The sequence below is a fragment of the Zalophus californianus genome, chromosome 17 (genome assembly GCF_009762305.2).
Source record: "Zalophus californianus isolate mZalCal1 chromosome 17, mZalCal1.pri.v2, whole genome shotgun sequence".
Taxonomy (NCBI): Eukaryota; Metazoa; Chordata; class Mammalia; order Carnivora; family Otariidae; genus Zalophus; species Zalophus californianus.
This window is the reverse complement of record NC_045611.1, coordinates 9,562,347-9,587,886: the sequence shown is the minus strand read 5'-3', so window position 1 is coordinate 9,587,886 and position 25,540 is coordinate 9,562,347. Positions and strand designations below refer to the sequence as shown.

The window sequence follows — 25,540 nt, the reverse complement described above, 5'->3', positions numbered from 1 at the left end:
ATAACAATGAGAAATTCAGACGTGAATTAGTGAAGCTCTTTGTCTTTTTAGGGACAATTATGAATTAACGGATCACATTTGGGTGTACTGTGTTTATAAAATGGTAGAATTTTAGGATTGGAAAGGACTTTCTGAGAACAACCAGTTTAACTCCTTAAACACTTGACAGATAGGAAAACAGGCCCAGAGAGGGTAACTGGCCAATCTGATGTTCCTTAGGCAGTTGTGCCTTCTTTTGAGACATATTATCATGCTGTCCCCCTACCTATTGTTATATATATATATATATAAGAGCATAGAATTGCCCGTAAGACAGGAATATAAGGACCTAATACTTAATGCTCAGTTGGGTGGTTTGCTTGCTTCTCCTCATTTTTATGATAATAATAATGGTGATAATGGTAGCTAACATTGTGTGCCTGTCACAGTGCAAAACACTTGAAATTCTTAATTCAGTTCATCTTTATAACAGCCCTGTTGGGTAGGTAATATTATGAATCCTGTTTTCAGAAGAGGATATGAGGCACAGGGAAGTTTAGGACCTTGTCCGAGCTCACACTGCATATAAGCAGCAGAGATGAAATGCTAGGGGAGACAGGAGCGGTGCCTGTTTTATTCTTCTTTGTATTGCCCCAGCCTGTAGCCTAGTGCCTGGTCAGTTGGAGGGATTTAGACGTATTTATGGAATGAATGACTGGGAATGCAACCAGGTTGGCAGTTGGGCCTTTCTGGTTATAACCTAAGCAGCAGCATCCCGTCACTGTGGGAAGGGACAATTTGTTGGTTTGTTTTTGGAGACTAGACCAGCAGAAGGTGCAAGCAACCAGATTATTTTTCTGAAGTATTGAGCTGTGCAAATTGATTTTCACTTTGATGCTACTGTGGTGCCTTCAATTCTTCAGCTGCCTTGTAGCTAGTTAAGGAAGGATTCGTTGTTTATGGGACATCATGTTAAGCATATTGCAGTTCCAGTTCTTTGAAATTCACAGATCCTGATTTGGGAAATCTCAGTCAACCAGCTTCTCTAGCCTTTCTGGAGCAGTGGGAGTTGGTTGCGGTGAGGAGCGGACTTCTAAATGAACTCAGTTTTGAAGCACAGGAGAATGGATCACTGATGTAGAGAGATCAGCTCTGAAGGTAGTGGGCACTGTGTGAAAGGCCAGTGCATGGATTCAGGCGATTTCTGGTCTCTCCTTGAGAGTGTGTGTGATCGAGAGAGAGAAGGCTGAACATAAACCATTAACTGCTTATAAATGAAAAGGTCTCTGATGATGCTGGGCTTTTGGAGGTCAACATAGGAACCTTCTCATTTCCTGTTACTGGGGTCAGAAAACCAGCTTGGGTTGGCTTTGCTTATAATGTCCCTTTCCCTTTCAATTAATAATTAGTCGTCCAGAAGCCTGTTTAGGTAAATGTATACTGAAAGAGAATGAAGCAGAGAGAGAGACAGAGAGAGAGAGACATCAGGGGGTCGGGGAAACAGACATATGGAGAAAGACAGATAGACAGACACAGACACAGACACACACACACACACACACACACACATGAGATGGGCACTGAGAGGAGGGACAGACATCAAGGGTCGGAGAGAGAGATGGAGGGAGGTTCAGAGGGAGGGATGGAGGGAGGAAGGGAGACAGAGAGAGAGAGAACACCTCTCGGGAGTGTGTCTATGGAACTTAGTGCTGGCCTCTGCAGGATGGGTTTGATCACTGTTTTCAGCATTCTGTGATCATTTCTTGCTTAGAAAGAGGGAAATTAGAATTGTTGAGCTATGATTTGTTTTAATCAGAAAGAAATTGTCTAACATAAATCTCCTCATGAGTGCTGGAAAAGCCCTAAAGCGGCCAGGAAAAAAATATCAATACTTTGCAAAGGAGGAATGATTGTTCCAATTCGTGGCTTAATTGACTTTAAGCCTTAATGAAGCTCAGGCCAGCTCCGCTGCAAACACTTCCTGGTTGGGCTCCATAGTGGAAGCTGCTCTGGGAGAGGAGGAATTTAGGGTGGGGGTTATTTGGTTCTTTGCTATTGATGCCACTTTCTAATTGAGTGGGGCAACCTAACACCAGATAGCAATTTTTTTCTCTGAAGAGAATAAATTTTTTTTCTAACAGTAATTTATTTTAAATTACAGCATTTTCTATTGGATGCATTCATTTATGTTAGGTTTTCGTTCCCCAAGTGCAGTTTCACTGATGCTGTATAATTAAATATAGATTTCTTAAAAAAATAGTATATATTTTACATTTATAAGTGGACAAACTGGGGGTATATAAAGACTTTACTGAAGAGAAATAAATAGCTCGCCTGATCAACATGATGGCTGTTGGAAAGGTTTCCTTTTGCATCAGTGCATCCCTGTTCAGCTCCTCGGCACCTGCTTGGAGAGGCTGCTAAAACTCACTTACTTCATCAGTCTAAAAGGATTGATCTGTGAGATAAGTCACGTGGGTATAAGAAGCAGACTTGGAATCTGGTCTGCCTGAGTTCAAATACTCTTTCTGCCACTTATGAACCAGTCAGCCTGGGTCCTTGGAATGGTACCTGGGTGCCTAGTGTGTGCTCTCCAAGTGCCAGTAAGGATGAGAAAGATTGTTTGGGGCTCCTGGGAGGAGGCTCCTGCCTGCCTGTCCAGGTTCATCTCTTGCCATTCTCTTCCTTGTCTCACTGTCTCGGCCTCACCGTTTCTCCCAAACCCCCCAGTGTCTCTGTGTCTCAGCCCAGAATGTTTCCTGTGCCTGGAAGGACCTCAGCCAAGCTTGTCCACCTAACCAGCCCCTCCACATCCGGTGAGTCCCCTCCTGTGGGTGTTCTTCCCACAAAGCTTTCCCTCTCCACTACCCACCCTCCCTCCCTTCCTCTGAGTCAGGTGCTACCTTAACGTACTAGCGATGTGACAGTGACTAAGGAAGCAAAGGTTCCTGCCTCCAGGGAGCTTACGGTCCATGCTTTGGTTATGCATTGCTTGTTTGCCAGTGGTCTCCTTACTAAGCAGCACACATGTGTTGACGCCTTATCATGTGCCAGGCATCCCAATTAGACTCTGAGCATATGTAGATACCTAAGACGTTGTCCTTGCCCTCAAGGAGTCTAAGTGTGTTGACAGACATGTAAATCAACAACAACAACAACAACAGTAATATAAGTGCTCTAGTAGGTGTGTATGTGTGTGGAACAACAGTAATATAAGTGCTCTAGTAGGTGTGTATGTGTGTGGGCGGGTGGGGAGGAGAGCAAGACTTGGCTGAGGGTGTGAGCTCGTTTGGCAGGTGGGTAGGCGCATACTCAAGGCCTGTATTTCTCAGAACACTTTCGGCTGTTGTAGGACTGGTTGGTTAACAGTAAGGAGGTTTTTCTGTGATTCTAGCTGTCCAGTTAGTGGTTATGAGCACAGATTTTAGGATCAGCCCAACTTAGGGAGGAACCCTGGCTGTCGTTTTCTGGCAGTGTGTGATCTCAGGGTGCTCCTCCGTGGACCTCTTGATCTAACTCTGGAAAACGGGGATACTGCGTCCCCGAGTGATAGGACGCTTGAGAGGAGTGCCGGGCTTCTGGCCCATGCTCAGTAACACATGCCACATGGTGCCCACCATGTGGAGAGCTGCTGAATGTCACCTCCCCATGGCTTGCATGCTTTGGGTTCTAACCCATGATGGCATTCCTACCTTCCCCTCTTCCCGCCAGCACCTCTTGCGCCCATGAGGGGCCGGCCTCCCAAGTGCCAGACAGAGCCTCCACTGGCTAGATTTGCTTTGCGCTCAACAAACCTTCCTCTCTGTGGTATTGGATTTTGTAGGACAATGACAGTTTGCAGAAACCTCTGGTCCGTGAGCCAATTTGGAGAAAATTGAATCATTCTTTGTGCCTCTCGGCTCGTATCCTGAAAGGCTGCACAAACACTTTGGGCAGGCTTCAGCAGCTTCACATGAAGGATTCCACCGCAGCTCTGAAGTAAAAACATCCCCCCGTTGCTCCCTGTGTGAGGAGCTGGAGTCTGTGCCTGGTACAGACCTTGGTGGTGGCGGTAACACCCCCCCCCCCCCCCACCACGAGGTGCTACGGTCCTACAGGAGGCAGAAGCCACTTCCCTTGCTCAGTGCCCCTCCCTGTGAGGCTTGAGGAAAGGAGGGGCTGTCAGGACCCCAGACATGCAGATGCGCTGCCAGCTAGAGGTAGGACTGGACTTTGGAAGTCTTCAGAGAAGTGGTTTCATATTCACATTTTGTCGAGGCTGGCTCGGAGAGGCCACGGTCTAATGCAGTGACTCACCGTGTTGTTTTTCATCTTGTCACAGAAACTGACCTCACACCACCACGGTCACCTTCTCCCTAGCAAGGGCCCTCCTGTAGAAATGGTCATGAATTTGGTAACTTACAGTCATCAGGGTTTTATGATTTGTGGAGGATTTATATCTGAAAGAAAATGGATGAATTACAAATATTAAACAGCTCAGCTGGCACCCACATGATGAATCGTTGAGATCTCTTTTTTCCCTTCTTCATGCTATAAACATATGGCATGAATTTTCTGCTCTCATTACAGATGCTGAGAGAAGGCAAAGACAAATATTTATATTACATTCATGTTTTACAGTAAAAACACTGTTCGGTTTGTTTATACAGTTCCACTGTTACAGTTTTTATGGTTGGTAATGAAACCACTGTAAAACCGAGCCTGGGTTCTATAGCAGATGCGATAAGCCCTGATATTCGGGCAGACACCCTGGATGGAATTGTTGATGTCGCATGCACGGAGTCAACAATTGAATTATGTGTTCGGACAGGCCAGGCGATGCTGTGATAACAAACAACCTCGAAATCTCCGGGGCTTAAAAGAACAAAGGTTTATTTCTTGCTCAGCTCCGTTTCCATCATGAGTCACTTGGGCGGCTGTTAGATGGGGAGCTCACTCGGCCACGAGTGCCGGCAGGGCAGCCCGTGGCGCTGAATGTTGTGACAGAGGAAGAGAAAGGCATGCTGACCCCGTGTGCTGCTCGGCATGTTTCTGCTCGGATGGGACACCGTCACATCTGCTCACAGTCCGTTGGCCAAAGTCAGTCTCATGGCCACATGCAGCTTCAGCTGCAGGAGGGTGCACACCCACCCTGGAGCAGAAGGGGGTGGAGAGCTGGAACATCAGAGGGCAGCCCTCAACACTCCCTTCTGTGGTCACTTCAAGCCTGTCTGTAGTTATTTCACTGATCTTCCATGTTGGAGACAACTTTGAACCAGAAGGGAACAGGAAAGGCATCAAAGACTCTCCTGCTGGCCATACCCAAACTCCTTAAAACTGATGAGACTCTATCTTCATTTCATGATGATCTGGATAAAAAGGATCCACAACTGTTCCCAGAAAAAAATTTCAAGACCACAAAACTTTTTCAAGTTGAGCTGTGATTTTGGCTTGCTTTCCCTTTCCTTCCTCCTTTCCTTCCTTCCTCCCTCCCTCCCTTCCTCCCTCCCTCCCTCCCTCCTTCCCTCCCTCCCTCCCTTCCTCCCTCCCTTCCTTCTGCTCTTTCTTAATAAATTATGTCTGGAAGCTCATCAATAGACTGCACTCCTTCAAGATATTATCACCCTCAGGTGGTATATACTGCCACCATGAAGTAGGCCTAAAATGCTGGAGATAACCATTTGTTCAAAGGAAATAAAAAGCTTTAATTATGAAAACGGCCCAAGGGAGTTTTGTTTTTATTTTGCAAAGATTTATTTATTTACTTTTGAGAGACAGAGATGGGGGAGGGAGGAGGGACAGTAGGAGAGAGAAACTCAAGCAGGATCCGTGGGGCTCGGTCTCACGACCGTGAGATTATGCCCTGAGCTGAAATCAAGAGTCAGATGCTCAACCTACTGCACCACCTAGGTGCCCCGGAAACAGCCCAGGTGACTTTTAACGGCAACATAAAGGTGGTATTGAGAGTTGAGCTGTCCCGTATCGTAGTCACTGACCACGTGTGGCAGTTGAGTGCTTGAAATGTGCCTGGCCCAGATTGAAATGATTTGTGAGTGTAAAATAAAATACCTATCAGATTTTGAAGACACTAAAAACTGTGAAATATTAACATTTTTTATATTGCTTTCATGCTGAAATGATATTTCAGATATACTAGGTTACATAGGATGTTATTAGAGTTAATTTCATCTGTTTCTTTTTACCTTTTTTTGGATATGGCTGCTGGAAAACTTAAATTACACACGGGGTTTGCCTTATTTCTGCCAAACAGCGCTGATCTAAAGGGCAAGCATCAGGGAGAAAACAAAGTACGGTCTGCTTTTTCACAAATTGCTAATTGCTAGAACTCAGTTTAACCTGGCAGTTTATATCCTCTGACCTGTTGGCATTTTCTCCTAGCACTAGTCTTTCTAAAAAACCCTTTAATTCAAAATAATTTTGGACTCTCATAAAGTTGCAAAGACTAGTATCAAGAGTTTCTGGTTATCCCTCACCGAGCTTCCCCAAATAATAACATCTGATACAGCCCTGGTGCCTCATCACACTGGGGAAACCGACATTGGTGTAGTAATATATATACCACGGATTTTATTCTGGCAAGTACTCGTTTGTGTGTGTGTGTCTGTAGTTCTATGAAATGTTATCCCACATAGGTAATCGCACATACGTATTTGTTTACCCACCACCACCATCAGGATACCCAACTATTCTATCACTCCAAAGAAACACCTTTAGTTTTTATTTTTTGAGTTACTTCTTAACCAGGGCTGTTACTGAGGGTAAAACTTCTAGGCAATTCAGTAGCAAAAGGGGCTCTTGGCCCCTAGGTCTGTTCATTGGCCTGCTTAGCCACACCCTTAGCACGTGGCTGCATTATGCCAAGCTTTACAGGAGGTCCTGGGCAGACACAACAAAGAAAAGCCTGCTCTCGGGGAACCCATGGTCTTTGGAGAACTAGTTTCATCAGAAGGTGAGACATGGCATGATAGAAATGGGTGCCTTGGCCTGCCAAAGACAAGAGAATAGCACTTGCTCTCGTTGCTGGGCCTCAGGACTTAATGTCTCTTGCCCTTCCTTTACCTCTCCTTAGCCAGGGTGAGAGTGGCTGGAATCACATTAGAAGGTGATTACTTTCTTGCCAGGTTTTCAAAGAGAAAGGAATGCCATTCCCCTCCACAGGCATTTTGTGTGATCTATATAAGCCAGGTGTTCTGTGAAATTTGCACTGGATCTCACCCCCACAATTACAGTGTTGCTTTTTTGTTTGTTTTGATTTTTTTTTTTTTTATGTGTGTTGGAAAGCTTTTTTGAATGACAAGGTTAACTAGGTTTTTGTTTCTATGGCTACTTAAAGTAGTCCTTGATATGAGTATTTGTGTGCTAGGACTTGTATCCATTTCTTTTTAAGGTGAAGGATAGCACATCATAATTTTTAACATGCTTTGAGGCCATGGAGAAGCACCTGTCTGCATTTTCTCCAATCTAAACAACCCAGGGACTGGAGCCCTACATAGTAAATCTCCACTATGGCCCTTTCTGTTTTCCCACATCATTTTTAAACATTGTCTAGCTGTAGACATAGTATTCCTTGGTTTCACTTTGCCTGAACAAAACAGGATTATGTCTCCCAGTTCTATGGGTGACACATCAGCATGGCATGTTTTATATTTTATTAATCCAGGAGTATGTTTTCCCACCCTGCTGAAGGATGGGATATTATTTGCAATGTTTGTTTTCCACTTCAGGATCTGTTGTGACTTTGGAAATCTTAAACTAACAAAAAGTAGTTTTGAACATACAATTAGTGGTCGTGAGAGTCCCATGATGATGGACAAGAAATCTAATTTTTCTGAGCCTCAGTCTCCACATACGTGAACTAAAGAGACTGATAGCAATGTTTAGCTTATCATTCGTTGCATTGATACTTGAACATCCAGTATTTGGTGTAGTGTGAGGTACACTGGTGACATTCCGTAAGCTGGATTTTTGTCCACATGATTATCATGTAGTTGTAAGAAAACTAGGTGAAGCCTCTAAGTGTGGGACCTGCCATATATGGGTACTCAGTGGATGCTTGCATTTCACGTCCTTTCACCTGTTTGTTGAATGAGTGAGTGAGTGAGTGAATGAATGCACTGGAATTCTGCAGCCTTACTCACTTTCTTCTTGGGGATTGAAGGGAACTCTAAATAACCATAATAGATAATGTAGAACCAAATCAGAAAGTGAATAAACCAGTGTACGGAAGCTAGATGAATTTTTGTTATTTCCCTTCTGATTTCATTTTTTCCCTCTAAGTCTTTATTTTTGTATGATGTAAATGATTGGACTTGAACAGCTTCTTTGGTGGATGCGAGTGGGTTTCAGGGATGGGTGTTTCCCAGGCATTTCAGACCTCCTCGGGCTTCCATTTCCATTAAGCATTATGGATGCATTCCAAGAGTTTAATTAATATAACATCTCTTCATTCATTGTAATTCCTCACCAGGGTTATGAGAACTTGGGAGTGTTTAGTTTCTTATTCAATTGATTAAAAGGTACTTTCTATGGTTTTCCAACGAGCTGTTTTCCATGGAATTTATTACTTGTCAATGAATGTTAAATCAATAGAGTAAAGTAACCGAAGTGGTGAGAAGAGCTTTCATCCAAACATAGAAGACTAGTTTGCTTGGCTCAGTTGGGAAAAATAAGGTTTTAAGGCTACAGATTGGAGTAATAGGGTCATATTTGAAAAATCCTAGAGTAATAGGAGTCTTATTTGGAAGTTTTGAGGAGCTAAAATTAGGAAGCATTAATAGTAATACTTTATAGAGAGGGCACTAAAAGATGGTCCATTATGATATGGTCCAGGCAGAAAAGTTATTGGATTACAGAAGGGTATCAAAAGATCTATGGATGTTAAGATCCCTAATGGATATCGGGTGTGTGTGTGTATGTGGTGGGGGGGAGACATGTCTTTTGAAATCATATAAATTATTTTTCTTGGGGCCATTGGAGAAAATGGAACCTACGTTTGATGAAGTGTGGCACATCTTCTGTTTTGATTCCATGCTTGGTTAACCATGAAGATTAGATTAGATCCTGCTATAAAGCTACTTTGGAGGGATGGGAGGGAGGTGGGGAGTGTCAGAGAAGGAGAGCAGCGTGGGGGGGTGGGAAGAATTTGGAGGGGCAGGCAGAGGTGAGGTCATTACCAGAGTTCCTGATAGTCCTGTTGAAGCTTGAACTTGATTCAAGCTGTGGCTGAGAGAGAGCAGCTCATCTGCAGGACGGAATTGCAGGAGGCAGGTTTGGGGCTGAGTTATGCCATAAACGGGAGGGAGCTTGGGTTCTTGGGCCAGGAATTGGTAGATTCCAGAGGCAAGCTGTGACAAGTTCATAGGAAAGATCTTCAGGGCTTTGGCAAACCTGTGTGGTGGAGGCCTCCTGGGAACCTCCGCCTCTGGTAGCCCAGCCCCCCATGGCTTTACTTATTGGTAGTCAGAGATACTTTTGCTGTTCTGATGACTTAGCACATAGGGTATCTCCATCCTCTTCTTTGTCGGTGCAAGTTCATGATGGAAGTGTGTGTGTCTTTGCCACGGCGCTGCTCATTTGTCCATTTTCATAGCCATGTGAAGAGGGTCATAAGTAGAGTGATGCACACAGCAGATGAAATTGGGATGACAGCCCTGAAGTCTATGTTTTGAGAAAGAGAAGGGATCGAGGAATTAGTGGGAAAGCCAGTGGCTGACATAATAATAGCAGCTAAAGCCTCTTACCTTTCTTCAGCAGCACCCCCCGCCGCCCCGCCACAGCTTCCCCATTGTGGCAGCTGTGGTCTTGTCCGGCACTTGCTTCCACCCTCATTAGTAACAGCTCCATCCTGGGGGACGTGGCAATGAAAGTGTTGGTAGCCTTTTGCACGAACTGCACCACAGTAATTCGTGCCAAGATGGGTACTTGGCTTAAGCCAGACAAATCAGGAGTCAGTGGAGAAGATGCTCTCTTTCCTGAGGCACTGGGAGCTAGAAGGATGTTCATACGGGCTTCTAGCAGCCATGTTTCCTGCCACAAGGAGACAGAGTAAGAAGGGCGAAGGCAAGGTGAAATGGGAGAGAACAAAAGAGTACCTTTGCTTCACTCCTGGCTTGTCATATTACAGAGCTGAAAACCCCCCCTTTGTGTGTGAGCTGGTGTGAGCTGTGTTTCTGTCACTTAAAACCAAATCTCTCCTATCTAGTCCACCTGCTGACTCTTTGCCATCCAAGGACTGTGCCTAATAGGTCTCTTACTCTCAGTTTCTCCCCCTTCCAACTCCTAAAGGCTGTAGCTCATGTCCATTCCAGTCAATTCTATTCTACAAATATGGTAGGAGGTGGAGTTGAGCCCCATTTAGAGTGATTTGGCTCAGGTCCTGCATCTTTTCGGTGGCTGCCTGTGGTCACACTGGTACTACATGGGGAAAGCATATTGAATCTGGGTCACAGCCACTTGGTTTGAATCCCAGCTCAGCTTCTAGGTGGGTGCCCAACCTGAGCCAGGTAATTAATTTCTGAGGTGACTTCATGCATTGTGAAGTGATAATGCTAATGATGGGGAGTTCTGGACACAGTGCCTTCCGTGTTACAGGTTTGTATACTTTAGTTCCCTGTGTGTTGTCCCTCCAGACTCCACTTGGTGTTGACTTGGAACCTAGGCCATCAGGAATCTAATAATCGCATGGCTTTCTCAAGGGCCTTCACTTGAGTCTGGAGTCTCTGGTTTTAAATGTCCAAACACTAAAGATGACTACCAGCTTCAGGCTTACTTGTTTCATTTTCTACTCCGTTTTAAAAGATGAAATTGGGCTGAAATGTATTTTATGTGCTCCCTTCTGAACCCCTGTGATGAGGACTAGATGGGGCAAAATGGCACTGCTGGACCACAGGATCATCATCTATCAAGACTAGTGCCAGCAGCTACATGGCACCTTTGGTGAGAATTACGAAAGGTCCCCCTCCTGTCCCATGGCGCACAGCCCCTCACCAGGTGGGCCTGCAGCTGTGTTGAACACAGTGCAAGCTGGCAGACCGGCCCCCTTGCCACTTGGACCATGCTGTTGAGTTGAACTGACTAGCCTGGGTCATCTTCTCTGGTTACGGGTAGGGAACATAGAAAAATATACTCCTGTCAATCAAAAATAGCAGAAAAATGAGTTTCTAATATACATATTTGAGCTTTCAATGAAATGCTCCAAAAACATGTCATATATGGTCTCAATATTTTAGAAATTTCCATTTAAAAAACCTTGGAAACCTGTTTTGTACATGTTATATATAACATCCCACATAAATATGTTAATTCCATTTTATTCCTTTCGATCTCTCTTTTTTCCTCCCGTACATGATTGCTGTTTTTATAGCTACAGTTTGGTGGAATTAACATGGATTTCCTACATGGGGCAGGTTGTGGGTGGGGATTTACAGCAAGGCAGGTTCTTGATCCTTGGAAGGGATGCCGATCTGAGACAGGATTTGAGAATGGCATTTCACAGTAGTACAAGGAAGGCTGGAAGTTGCAGCTATGTAGAAAAATGAACTGGAATAATGACCAGAGTGGTTCTCAAAATTTCCAGGATATTTGACCACAGGAGCAACTTACCTGAGGAATGATGGAATGTTTGTGCTTGGAATATTTTTAATTAATTTGCTTTGTTTATATTGAAAGGATGACACAGAGAACACCAATTTGGTAAGGAACAGCCCACAATTACATGGAGGATAACAATGATGAGGCTATCTATTTAACTCTTAGGGCAAGTTAGTTAACCTGTTTCTGTTTCTTCATGTATAAAAGAATGAAACTAAGCCCCATGTCCCTGGGTTTTTGTGAGGAAATAGTGGGTATTCATAACAACTTAGAACAGTGCCTGGCACACAGTAAACACTTCTTAATGTTACTGGCCTCTTGTTTGTTTTTTTTGAAGATTTTATTTATTTGACAAAGAGAAAGGTCATAAGCAGGGGGAGCAGCGGCAGTGGGAGAGGGAGAAGCAGGCTCCCCATGGAGCAGGTAGCCCATTACGGGGCTCGATCCCAGCACCCTGGGATCATGACCTGAGCCGAAGGCAGACGCCCAACAGACGGAGCCACCCAGGCGCCCTTGGTCTCTTGTTGTTGTCAACCAGTGACCATTTGTTACTCTAAAGCTCTTAATATAGATGTTGGTTCACACGTTCTCTTCCTTGTCCATGTTGTGGCAATAACTATTAAAAAAAAAAAAGCTTTTATCCATTAGACAAGAATTTATTACGGGCCTAGTGTTGCTGTAGTTGAATATAATGAATTCTATGACTTATGTAAGAAATACCAGTATGATTTGAATCTTGTGGTAGAAATCTAACTGGCAAGGATAGTGTGAGTCAGCTTTTGCTGCTGTAACAAGCAATTCCAAATTTCCAAGGGCTGACAAAAATAAATGTGTGTTTCTTTGCTCATGACACATGAGGGCTGAGGTTGGCTGTGGTTCTGCTGTCTTAGCTGGGCTTCCTTGGGCTGTTTCTCATGACTTCTCATTCCAGGACCTAGGTTGCAGGAGAAATCACTAGGGGCTGTTCTCATGACAGAGGGCAAAGCTCAAGGGACTTTTGTTCAGACCTTGATATACCTTATGTCTGCTTCATATTCCAATAGCCATATCAAGTCTCGTGGCCAAGACCCGACATCAGTGTGGTGGGAAGTTGTGTCCCACCTACAGGAAAGCATAGCAAAGGCAAGGAGGGAACACTAATTGCGATTCCATAATACAGCATACCAAATAAGGTTTTCTGAATACTGGTACCATTTATCTTTCTTAAAATACTGCTTCACCAATTTGTTTAACCTTTTATTTTAAACTCTTTTTAGCAATTAAAACCATAAATACATATGGAAGGAAGGTAGGAAGGAAGATCTGAAAGAGTCAGGAAAATATTGACCAGTCTTGTTTATGAGAATGAAACCAGTGGTCTTTGCAGTGACCAGTATCCCCTTAACCTAGCAGTAATGGCAGAAGTAGGAAATACCAGCTCAGAGTCCTCGAAAGAGGAATCCAGATTTACGGCCTATCCCAGACTTCTCTAATCGAGGCTGTTTTCCCTCTAGATGCCTTAGTCAATCAGTAATTAATTTGAAATCCAAAGTTTCATTCAGTGTTATTGAGTTCCCTCACACTGACGTTTGTAGTGCTATATTTCTTTGAAATCACAAACCATTTTTCATACTGTCATTTGCATATTTTAACAGAAAAGATTGCAGTTCTGGTATAAATGACCCAGTTTTCTGGATATATTTACTTGGATGTCATAAACTTATTATCCTCCTCTTCTACCTCATTGCTTTTCTGCTTTTCTCAAGTATTTTGAAATCATATTTAAAACATCATTACAGCCTCTGAATTCTGTCTAAAGTATAAATGAATTTCCTCCAGTGACTATTTTCAGAACAACACCAAGTAGTAGCCAGTCTTACTCAGATTTGGTCTTCTCTCGCTGTAGCACGGTATTTTTCATCCTATGAAAAATACAAATGTTTGGAGCATGGTAAGACCTGGGACTGAAATACTATCAGTATTACAGGGGATTTGCATGAACACAGTTGCTAAAATGAAGAGAGGCAGTCTTAGCCAAAAATAATGTTTTATTTTGTTGTTGTTGTTGTAATTTTTGGAGGGCCCAGTAAGAGTGAAGACACACCTTTTTAAGATTTACCTTTGAAAACCAGCATGCTGCCCCTCTTCAAGTCCACGAGCTTTGTTACCTTGGTCTCCTGCAGACAGGTTTACTGTAGCTGCTTCTTGGTGACATGTTTGTGTTTTAATTAAAAACAAAAAAGTAAGATATCACTTAAGAATCCAAATTTCTGGCTTCTCTTAAAAATACTGGAATATGTGGGCCTGAGTAGCAGCTCAGGCAGGGTGACCCTCGCTCCAGCCCGCCCTCCACTACTCCGTGAGTGCTACTCCTGCCTCGTCCCACCCTCAATCCTGAGCTCTTAAACTCCCTTCTCTTTTGGTCTTAGCACTTACAATGTGCTAACATTTTATTTAATCTTCTCATGTGTTTTATTTATTGCTTCTTGACTGCCTTCCCCCAGTAGAATGTGCGTTCTTACGTAGAACAAATTTTTGCGAATAGTAGGCCCTAATGTTTGTTGACGGAGTAAGTGAATTGGAGTTGTTACCTGGCTGACATCTGCCTTCAGAGCTTTTTCTGACAACTAAGATCCTGCTGGATATTCTCCCTCCCAGGTCCCCAGACCCATCAAGCTGTTCTGTGCCCCAGTACCTTGGTATGTGCTGGCAGTTCACCTGCGGAGCTCCATCCTTCCATTGTTCAGACCCTGAGCCTCTTTCTGCTCCTTGAGCGTTATGCCCTGTGTGAAACTTTTCCCAGGACTTGCAGACTGACTGGAACCTGCCCCTTGATTAAGCCTGACAGGCTCCTCCATGTCACAGTTTTAATAATGCCTAAACTCCTTGAAGAATAGGGATGTGACTAATCATCTCTGTGACCCAGCTCCTGGTTCCCCTGCCACTGGTTTGTAGGGGATGACTAAATGGCCTCCAAATGAATTCAGGTATCTCAGCTGCTGAATGGTCCTGACCACTGGCCACCTTCTAGAAATTTCCACATGTTACAGTTGGGAAAGATGTGACAAAAAAACCGAATTCCATTCCAAATCAGCTTTTGAATTTGTTTCCTCACTCACTTCCTATGTCTTGTGCCCAGGAATGTAAGACGTAAACTAAGAAAAGATAAAAGTAACCATTACTCTAACAATCCAATTTCCTTTTGTTAGAGAAGAACACGGATCTGTGTTTTATCTCAGATGGTCACCTTTGCCCTATTCAGGGCACTTTTTGGCAGGAGAAATCATGTGGAATTTGTTGTGAGGGCATAGAAAATCTTATAATACTATATCTTAAAAAAAGTTTAGATGATTGTACCTTTTTGCCATTTCTACAGTTAATTCGAATGTATTATAAGCTGGTTAAAATATTCCATTAATGAAAAAGGTAGGCCTAGCTTATGGTAAATACACTACTAAGTGTTTATAGTACATTTCATATTTTACATGATTTCCTTTATAATTCTGCTTATCTTTTCATTCTAATTCCCTGAAGGACATATAAAGGAACCCCTAAAGAGAGTAATTACTGTTGTACTCTTTAACCAAGGCTCCTTTTGCAAAGAGAAATCTGAGCTGCTTTTTAAAGAAGGCCGTTTTTAAATAAAAATGCAAATAAGCTACTTTGTAACCACATTAATTACCCACCTAGCCTCTTATTACCATGTTTGTATTGTTTGCAAATACTATTTACAGTCGTGTGGAAATTAACATTACTGGTCCTGAGGAAAGATTGTAGTGGGGAGGTTGTGCTTTGGAACCAATTAGGGCGAACCTTGTCTGCACTGAGACTCTGGGGAAAAAACACAGCCTTGCAATGTCAAATAATAGCATTAGCTCCGACTGCATAGGCAGAGCGCTGTAATTATATTATTGGCCCTATTTTGCTTCTGCAATGAATTTCATTGCCTGCATTGTAAAATCAGCAGGCAGCAAAGTTTCTGCTAATGATTTAATGTACTCTCTGATCATTTTGGACAAAAGTCGTGGTAAGATCCATGAGGCAATTTTATCACCCCCACTGACGGCTGCCTGGTTTGAGCATTTTAAGTGAGGGCAAAACATGATTCTGATCTCCTTGTTATCCTGGTGGAATCCTTCCCTTGTGTAAGAGAAAATTACCCGTGTAATATATAAGTGTGAGTTGAGGGCCAGCCCTGTGCCAGGCGTGGTACCAGGCACTTGACCTCCATTACTCCTCATTCCTGAGTACCTCTGTGATCAGTGATTTCATCCCCTTTTTATAGAAAGGATACTGAGATCCTGCTTCAATATGAACGCACTGTGTGGATGACACCACGAATAGTGATTGAATTAGCTCCGTCTCACGTCAGGTATAATATAAATGATGCAGGCTTTTTTTTTTTTTAATTCAGCTAATTAGTGATTGAGCTTCATATTTTGTGATGTTTTAAAAATTTTACATCAAAATATCTTCAGGATTTAATGAATGCTTTCCACGTGCTTTGAAGTTAATTTGAATCTGAGTTAAACATTACCGTGAAACATTTGTTCCTTCCTCTTAGGAAGTGTCTGTGAATAAACTTGTTCTGTGGTGGAGAGCTATGTATTCTTGCAGTGTTCATGCAAGGAGAGGGGGGAGAAGGGGAATTTTAAGTCTTCATTACATGCCATATGTTTACAGGCATTATCTAATTTAATCCTCTTGTAACGCCACAAAATGGACATCAGTGTCCTCGGCTGACAAATGAGGGAAAAGTCAGGGAGAGGAGGTGAGCAGCTTGTCTGAGGCTGTGCTGCTGAATGCTTGGCAGAAGTAGAATTTGAAAACAGAGCCCACATGTTTTAACTAAACATAGCAAACTGAGAAGGTCATAGACTTCTTCCTTCCCCCATACTAGTTATTTTTCTTTAATTTCTTCCCTTCCCTTTTTGTTTTTTTAAAAGTAAACAGCAAATGTGTGGTAATTGTGGAACAGATGGCAGTTTTCACTCCTTTGCCTAAAACTGTAGTCTATTAACCAAAAAGTTACTGCTGTCCCCTTGCAGCGCTTGGTAAGCCATTCTGGTTTCTGCAGGTGCTTACACTCCAGCCCTCCATCCCCACGCTGCCTCCTTCCTCCTGAGGCAGGTGCTTTTGGGGGTCTCAGCCCCGCTAACGTGGTGGTGCAGCTACTTTATGATTGCTGCTTTTTGCATTTTAATGCAAGGCATCTTCACCATTCAAAGAAGGTCACTTCTCCAGAACCTGTGAGCAGGTTCTATCAGAGGAATTAAAACTGAAGCCCAAAACAACAACAAACCACACCCCCCTGCCCCCAGGCAGATAAAAGAAAAGTCATGTTTGCAACTATTGGAGGAAAAATCAAGTAGTTCTGAAGGACTAACAATAGCAAGCAGTAGCTCTTACCCTACGCTTCTCACGGTCTGCTTTTGTCCACTCATTCATTGATTCAAGAGTTATCCATGGAGAATGGAATCTGTGCCCGGTGATTTTCTGGATGCTGCCTTATAGGATGAACAACGGCAACCACATTCACAGTTGCTGTTTTTGATGCTTCCAGAGGCTGCCTCCTATGTTTTAATGGACTGCTATTTCTTGATCTGTCAATTTCAGGGACTTGCTAATGATTTATGCTGTTACAGATATGGATTCAGCTCACTTATACTACTTTCAGTGGTTATATCTCCTTCCTCCTATTATGTTTGTAGTGTTAGATTTGTATATTATATGTTTATATTGTACATTCTGTACCTTATATACACGTGTGTGTATGCATCTATGAAGTGTGTATCTGTTTATGTGTGTGTATGTATATATATTTGATATGTTTGTGTGTGTTTTCTATTCTAGAACTGTTCTTGACTCTGCACCTTATTAGGTGAGCCGATTGGTGCCCTCTACCAATCCTTACACCTTTCCTTTTCCTCTTTACCCCCTAATTTCTGCTACTTCGATTTTGTCATGGATAATAACATTTACATTCCATTCTGTAATGGTAATTAGGCTTCCTGTGTGTATCTATGGATTGATTCTAAAAGATGAGAAAGAATATATATTTATTCACATCCTTATGGTCATATAAATATTTCTTACCCAAGGGCCAATGGATGTGGCTCTATTATATCTCCTTTTCTAGGGTTCCTGTGTCAAGACCCTTGGAAAATGAGCCTAATGTTCACATGGGTTCTCCTTTCCTGTGCTCTGCCACTTGCTTTCCTAATGGCGTGCCCTTAGTTCATTAGAGCCATTAGGGGTGTAGATTCTGAATCAGCTTAGTGCCAGCTCACCTGATATTTTTGAGCCTGAGGAGGTGATCTTTTATTCAAATGTCTGACTCATGTACACCTGTTATGCGCCCCTTGTTCTCCCCCTCCCTGCAGCCCCCCTAAGTTACATCTGGGAGTGTGTCTTGCTTAGGCTCATTTCCAGACTCAAAGATCTCTCTTCTCTCTTGTTCAAATCAAGGAGCTGATGGCATTTATGTATGTAGATTTCGTCATAAATGAGTCACTGACAGACTAAGTAGCCTGTTGGATGGAATGATCAGTGGCAGGAGGGAAACCACTAGCAGATGTAAGAAGAGCCATTCCAAGTAGGAAAAAATAATTATTTATGGACCTGTGAAAGTGGTGCATTGAGAAGAAGTCACCAATGACCCGATAGCCAATGTACAACCTGGTTCTCTTTTTAAGCCTTTTGGACAGCAAGGAAGGAAACAAATAATGCATTTCTTGGTATCTCTTCTTTTGAGTGTCACGAGCAGATCGGTATTTGCGATCATTGCCTTGGCCTCTGACTATGTTCCCTTGATACATAGTAGGCATTTAAAAATTACGCTCCAGCCTTCCAGTTGCCTTCTGTTCTGTTTCACTTGAGTCACTGCTGAATTAGCTGGGTTTGATTTCATTCCTTTCACCTGGCTGATAGGTCTTTAATTGGTTTTCTATATGGTTGTGGCATTAGCGCTTGAAACAGTAACAAAGAGGATGGAAGGAAGGAAGAAGAGAAAGAAAAAGTAAAGGAATAAAAACAAAGGCTTGGTCTAGGCACTTGGCCTCTCCGAGCCTCAGTTTCTCCCTGTGTAAAATATGGTATTAGTCTCTGCTTTGTCGGGCTGTTGGGGGGGCCTGAGATGGTACTGCTGAAGTCTTAGCAGAGTGTTCATTATATCCTGGATGGTCACAAGCATTTTATTATTGTCATCCTTATTGCGCTCACATTCCAGGGGCACTTGGCTTCTTAGATGACTACATGAGGTTTGCTCTCACTTAATGTTTATTCACAGTTAATCCATGTACTGGGACATCCAACTTCACTGTTCAAAGCCCGAGGGAAGCTTTGCTATCTGTAAGGGCTGGATTAATTTTAGAGTGTGGTGGCCTTTGCCCAAGGTGAGCCTGCCTGTTTATATAAAGCGTCACCATGCTCTGTGTTGGACCAGCCCTCTCTAGTCTTGCATGCGTTCTCTGGATGGGAGTGCTTTGCATGTGTACACTCATGACCCACAGCGCTGGAGGGGAAAACAGGCATCACTCCCAAATTCAATTCAGGCTATTAAAAATTCATTCCATTTTTATTTGTGAGCAGCTCTGAGTGCACAGTGGACTGCAAACAGAAGAAAAGCTTACAATTAAAAGGCAAACATTTACCTCTGACTTACAAATGGAGACCATAATTCTTCACTCTCACTGAAGCAGTTAGAGGGAGCATTGGTCTGAAAATGGTATGATCATTTCTGGTTTTTGATTATGCCCCTACTAATATGCCCCCCTGCACAATGGAGGCTATAATATTGGGAAACACCCTGATAAAATGTTTTTATCATAAGGTGTAAAAATAGGCCCACTAATCTGGCAGCATGTTTCCTTTCTTCGGCAACCACTGAAGTAGGGAAGGGATTTCAACTAAGAACCAAAATGCTTGTCTGTTAAGACAGTTATTTTTCAATAAGCAAAATTAATATAGCATCATTATGTGGGGAATGTGGGCAAGGTTGAGGGCATAACAATATTGTGCTAAGCTTGCAAGAATATTGAAAATGTGAGAAGGCGTGATGATGAGAACGTACTAGTGATCTGAGCTTGATTATTTTAAGACTGTACTCAACGGTACTCAGAGTCCAGAGTGTTGATAGCCAAGAGATGGGATGAGACGCTTAACCGGTTGAGCCATGCAAGTGCCCCTGTACTTATTTTCTTGGCAGAGATAAAGCATATTCAATATCAAACTAGGCAGTCTTCTCTTAGTTGACAGGAAGAGCACGTCTCAGTCTGCAAGATGAAGCCATGATCAAGAGATTTCAGCTTTAACATTTGCTCTTCCCACCGCAGGTTGGGAGGGTAACTAGGGGGAATTTGTGGACAGGTGAGAAAATAAAAATTGATGGGGAACAGAGAGGGTTAGGCGATGGCTAAGGCGCCAGGCTCAGTATCCATGAAGGTGTTGGGCACGGCACAATCTTGCCGTTTTCTCCACTGCTGTGGTAGTGCCAAATTATTCACGTTTGGCCGGTTACCATCATCACACAACGGAAACCATGTCTGGAATAAGCCCTAAGCATGGCTTTTCAGAGTGGGCATGAGTTAATGGTGATGGCGAAAGCTTGCTGCTTTAAATTCTCTCCAATTGTGGGGCATTGGAAGGTAGCAAATTCGTATCTGTGCTTTGCTTGGTCATGACGGTGTTGTCATGGACACACGTGTCTGCCACCACTTCAGTTGCTGGACAGGAATGGTGAGAGTGACTGGGGAAGGTGCTGCGAGCTGGGAAGCAGGACAGTCGTGCCACCTGTGGGAAGAGCATTTCTTTCAGAGCTACTGCAATTGGCTTCCTATCTGGAGGGGACACAGATGTGAAAGGCCATTATTACCACCTGTGGACAGATTCTGCAGCACTTTTATTGTTTCAAATCCTAATCGCAACCAATGCAGTGTTAGACTCATAGTGGCCTCCTATTGGCATTCCTCTTCTGTTCTCATCTGAATTTTGGCACTGTGGTTTGGAAGGGTAGAAAGGCCCTTACAAGATCACTTGCTTCCACACCTGGATACTGTGTGGGTGAGGAATATGCAGGGACAAGAGAAGACACTTGCTCCAGATTGCACAGCACTTCTGGGGTAAAAGCAAAGCTAGACCCTTCTTACCTTCTCGCTGTCAGTTAGGTAAATTTAGACCACTGATTTTCTAAAATCATAGAATAGAGGATTTTAAATTCTAGATCATTGTCTTTTAGGAGTGAAAAATAAAAAAAAGTTACTTTGAATATCCAACCAGTTCATGAATAATTACTAATTCATGAACTGTTTTGTTATGGACACTGTGCTAAGTGCTGTAGAGGCAATGAAGCTGGTGCTTAAACCAGCCCTGCCTGCCAGGAGTTCATATCTACAAGGCGGGGAACTGACTTGTAAAAGAACTCTGTGACGAGGGGGACAGAATAAATGACATAAAAACTATGGAAGTTCAGAACACAGACGGAGCTTTTTCAGTGAAGGGATGGAAGATGGTGTGAGGGAAGGCTTTGTGGAAGAGTTGGGCCGAGAAGTATACCATTGAAAAGAGGTGGGAGGTAGGCAAGTAATCAAACAGAAAATATTACATGGAACAACAGACTAGGATGGGAAAGCTCCATCTATGCATCCATCTGTCCACCTGTCCATCCCTCCATCCACTCATTATTCCATCTGTCCGTCCGTCCATCCGTCCATCCATCCATCCATCTGTCCGTCCATCTGTCCATCCATCCATTCATCTCTATTGAATTGCTGGTATTTTAGTTTCACCATTGCAGTGAATGTGTCAACAGATAATTTCAGTGGAAATATATTTCAGAAAGAGATGAGGTGAAATCTTTGTAAGGCCTAGAATATCAGGTTAAGGAGTTTGGAATTTTTATGCTAGGAAATGTGGAACATTACAGGGCTTTTAAGTGGTATGCCTGAGAGATTACTCCAGCAGCATACTGGAGGTGAATGCTATAAGCATAGATCTAGTAAGGATGCTGCAATAAGAGACAGACAAGACTAGAGGAAAGGATCTATGGAACCAGACAACTGACTGGATGTTAAGGCCAAAGTAGATAGGGCTGGAGAACGTGACTGGAGTTTTGAGTCTCTGTGGCCGATCGAAAGTGATATATGGAATTTTGAGTTTAAAAACAGATGGATTCTTTAAAAAAAAAGAAAATGGATTTTTAGTAACATGAATAACAATTTTTTTTTTTTTTTAAATACAGGTGAGTTATTTGCATAGATTTCATTAAACAGCAGCTCTTGTTAGTTGTTGTCAGGTCTGACAATACCATAATTCACCCCTCCATGTCTGTGGCAGATACCACTTTTGGTCATGGTACTCTTATGCTGAGTGTGGTGATAGCCTCTGAATCCTTCTCATTAGAATATTGCAAGCAAAAATTACCAATAGTTTGAAGCCCATCTGACACAGAGGTTGTTTGGTTCCTGATAGAGACACTGAGACTAAAAATCTTATCCTAGAAGTAGCAGTGGAATGTCAATCCAAAATGAAGATAAGTAACTTCAGAAATGAGCCTGTCCTTGAAAAATATACTTTATTTTCTCTTTGCAGTCACCAGCAGCACAAAGTATTTTAGTAGTTGAAATAATGAAACAAAACAACAATTAGGAAGAAGCAAAGAAGAAGAGGGGGGGAAAAAAGATAAAATACCCTGGTCTTTCAGGGCTTCTGATATGAGGAACACTAAATGTTGGCTCCATTCTGGTCTTTACCTTAAAGAGATGGAATGTGAAGCTGAGAGACTTTACAGAGTAGATGCTGGTTGTAACTCCTCTGCAGGAGGACTGGGAAGCTGTCTAAATATTCTGACCTTCTGAGTTTCAGTAAAGAGATTAGAATGTCATCATCTTTCTGTATTACTTCTGGCCAAAGACTGAGGAAGATTACTTGGTTAACTCTTCATGTGGATGCAGTGAATAGTCTGAGAGCCACTATTGAGCACCTGCTGTATTCCTAGACTTCACTCACCCTCACAAGTATGTTTTGGAGATACGACAAGTATCACCATTTCCTTAGATAGTCAGGCAAGACTCTGAGTGTTTAAGGAATATGTCCAAGGTCACACAACTAAGAAGTGGCAGAGTAGAGTTTCAGACCCTTGAGTCTTTTTTGTGTTGCAAAGCTAAGATAATGATACTAGCTAATAATACCTCCCACTTCCAGCCATCGATCATTGAATTTTTTGTGTGGATTACCAAGTTTAATCTTTGTAGTGTCTCTTTGAGATTCTTTATCATCTTCATGTTGCATTTGAGGAAAGTGAGGCATGGAAGGATTAAGTAATTGTTCTGGGGCCATAGGGTTAACAAATGAGGGGCTTGAGATTAATTCTGTTGCCTACTGGTAATGTCTATTCCATATTTATATCACTTAACTATTTTATGAGCATTTTCCATGTCATTAAAAGTTCTTAAAACATGGTGTACTTAAATACCCACATGGACATGTTCTATTCCATAGACAAACCATAATTTATTGAATTATTCTTTTTAAAGATTTTATTTATTTTGAGAGGAAGGGAGAGAGAGAGAGAGAGTGCATGAGTGAGGAGGAAGGGTAGAGGGAGAGGGAGAAGCAGGCTAGCAGGCTCTCCGCTGAGCGGGGAGCCCAGTGGACGTGGGGCTTGATCCCAGGACTCCGGGATCCTTACCTGAGCTAAAGGCAGACACTTAACCAACTGAGCCACCCAGGCGCCCCCATAATTTATTTAATTATTTATTCATGTTAGATATTTATGTTATCTTCCCATTTTTAATTATAATGCTTTGATGGCCATTCTTCTACATAAATCATTACATATTTGGTTACTTCCAAGCGATAAAATCTTAGAACTTATTTGTTTAAAGGGTATACATAATTTTTATATTGCTGATACATATTTCCAAATACTTTCGAGAATTCGATCAAGTAGCTTTTTTGCCGCATTACCTAAGAAGGTCTGTATTGTTACAGCCTTGTCAGAACGAAGTATTATCCTCTTATCTTTTATTTATTTTGATCTTAGCCATTTTAACAGTTGTAAAGTAGAATCTTATTTTATTTTTAAAAGATTTATTTATTATCTATTTGAGAGAGAGCGAGTGTGCACAGGAGTGGGGGCTGGGGCAGAGGGAGAGAATCTTCAAGCAGACTCCGGACTGAGGATGGAGCCTGACATGGGGCTTGATCCCATGACCATGAGATCATGACCTGAGCCGAAACCAAGAGTCAGATGCTTAACCGACTGTACCGCCCAGTTGCCCGTGTAGAATCCTATTTTAATTTGCACTTCTTTAATGGGGAAGCTGAAAAAACTTATTTATTTATTTATTTATTGGGTGATGAAAATGCCCCAAAACTGACTGTGATAATGTTTGCACAATTCAGTGAATATACTAAAAACCATTGAATTGTACACTTTGAGTGGGAAAATTGCATGGTATATGAATTCTCTCTTAATAAAGAGGTAATTTTACTGGGGAAGAAAAGACCCTTAGAGCAGTGATTTCCAAAATGATGTATGGTCTAGCCTCTTGAAATGTTATTATGGATATATGGCAATACCTTTATTCTTTCTAAAGTGAATAAATGTTGATTACAAATGTTTATCTTAACATCATAGTAGAGCATCCATATAACTGGTGTGAGAATATCTCATGTGTATTATCTGTAGTTCTCATGGTGTTGGTTCCTTTGCTCATAGATCTGTTCATTCAGCCATCTACCATATATTGCTCAAATGTCTGCAGTGCCAACATTGGGCCAGGTGCTGTGCTGAGTAATAGAGATACGGAGGGAGATGCAGGGTGTGGTGGAAGCACACTGGAAGGGTACCTATAGTAGTTACTTTTGCTGCATGACAGATTATCCCAAAAGTTACCCTCATAGTCAACATGTATTGTCTCACAGAGTTTCTGTTGGTCAGGAATTGTGGGGTGGCTTTTCCTAGGTGGTTCTGGCACAGGCTCTCTCATGAGATTGCCATCAAGATGTCATCTGTAGGCGCACCTGGGTGGTGCAGTTGGTTAAGTGATTTCTTGGTTTCGGCTCAGGTCGTGATCTCAGGGTCATGAGATCGAGCCCCACAAGGGGCTCCATGCTCAGTATGGAGTCTGATTGAGTTCCTCTCTTACTTTCCCTCTGTTCCTCCTCCCCTGCCAATGCTTGCTCTTTCTCTCTGAAATAAATAAATTAAAAAAAAAAAAGTGTCGTCTGAAGATTTGACTGGGGCCGGAGGATCCATGTCCTAGATGTTACACCCACATAGCTCTTGGATAGAGACCACAGGGACCTCTTCATAGGGCTGCTGGGGGAGAATCCTTCATAGGAGCAGCGTAGCAGCAGCATAGTGGTGACTTGGATTTCTCACAGTCTCTTTGACTGGATCCTTCAATCCCCCATTGACTGGGGCCGGAGGATCCATGTCCTAGATGTTACACCCACATAGCTCTTGGATAGAGACCACAGGGACCTCTTCATAGGGCTGCTGGGAGAGCAAGTGATCCAGGAATGAGAGTTAGGTAGACACCGCAGTACTGTTTATGCCATACAGTTCATTAGAAGTGGATCACCTCATCTAGTCCACACTGGAGAGAGGGAAGTTAAGACTCTACTTCTGGAGGGGATTATCAAAGAATTTGTAGAACTATTTGAACACCACCATAATATGTAACTCAGTTGGTCAGTGGGAGGAGGAGTCAGAAAAGACGTGGTCAAAGAAGTGAGTTTTGAAGAATTGGCAGGAGTTAGCAAAGAGAAGGGAAGCAAAAAGAAGGGGGGGGGCATTATAGTCTAATAGCATCCCGCGAGCAAAGGTCTGGAGACTGAAGGTGCAAAAGCACATTTAGGAAGACCGTGGCTCTTCAGGAGAGCTGGGATATAGGCAGACATTGGAGGTGTGGCAGGAGAGGAAAGTAAATAGGAAAGGTAGGGCATATCACAAAGAGCCTTAATAGCTTGCTAGGGGTGTGAGTTTTAT

General features: G+C 42.7%; 1 protein-coding gene across 5 annotated transcripts in view; it reads left to right on the top strand.

Moving 5' to 3' along the window:
- WWOX (WW domain containing oxidoreductase) overlaps positions 1–25,540 on the top strand; it is a 928,538-nt gene that overhangs the window by 62,286 nt on the left and 840,712 nt on the right. The window contains exons 6-7 of one of the 5 annotated variants that reach the window (XM_035724879.1): positions 2,710–2,795; positions 3,803–3,887. The exons of the other annotated variants lie outside the window; for them this stretch is intronic. Of the exons in view, the coding sequence (XP_035580772.1) occupies positions 2,710–2,795; positions 3,803–3,857 (141 nt within the window). The 3' untranslated portion in view covers positions 3,858–3,887. Of the gene's footprint in view, positions 1–2,709; positions 2,796–3,802; positions 3,888–25,540 lie in introns of those variants that run through there. 5 annotated transcript variants of the gene reach the window in all.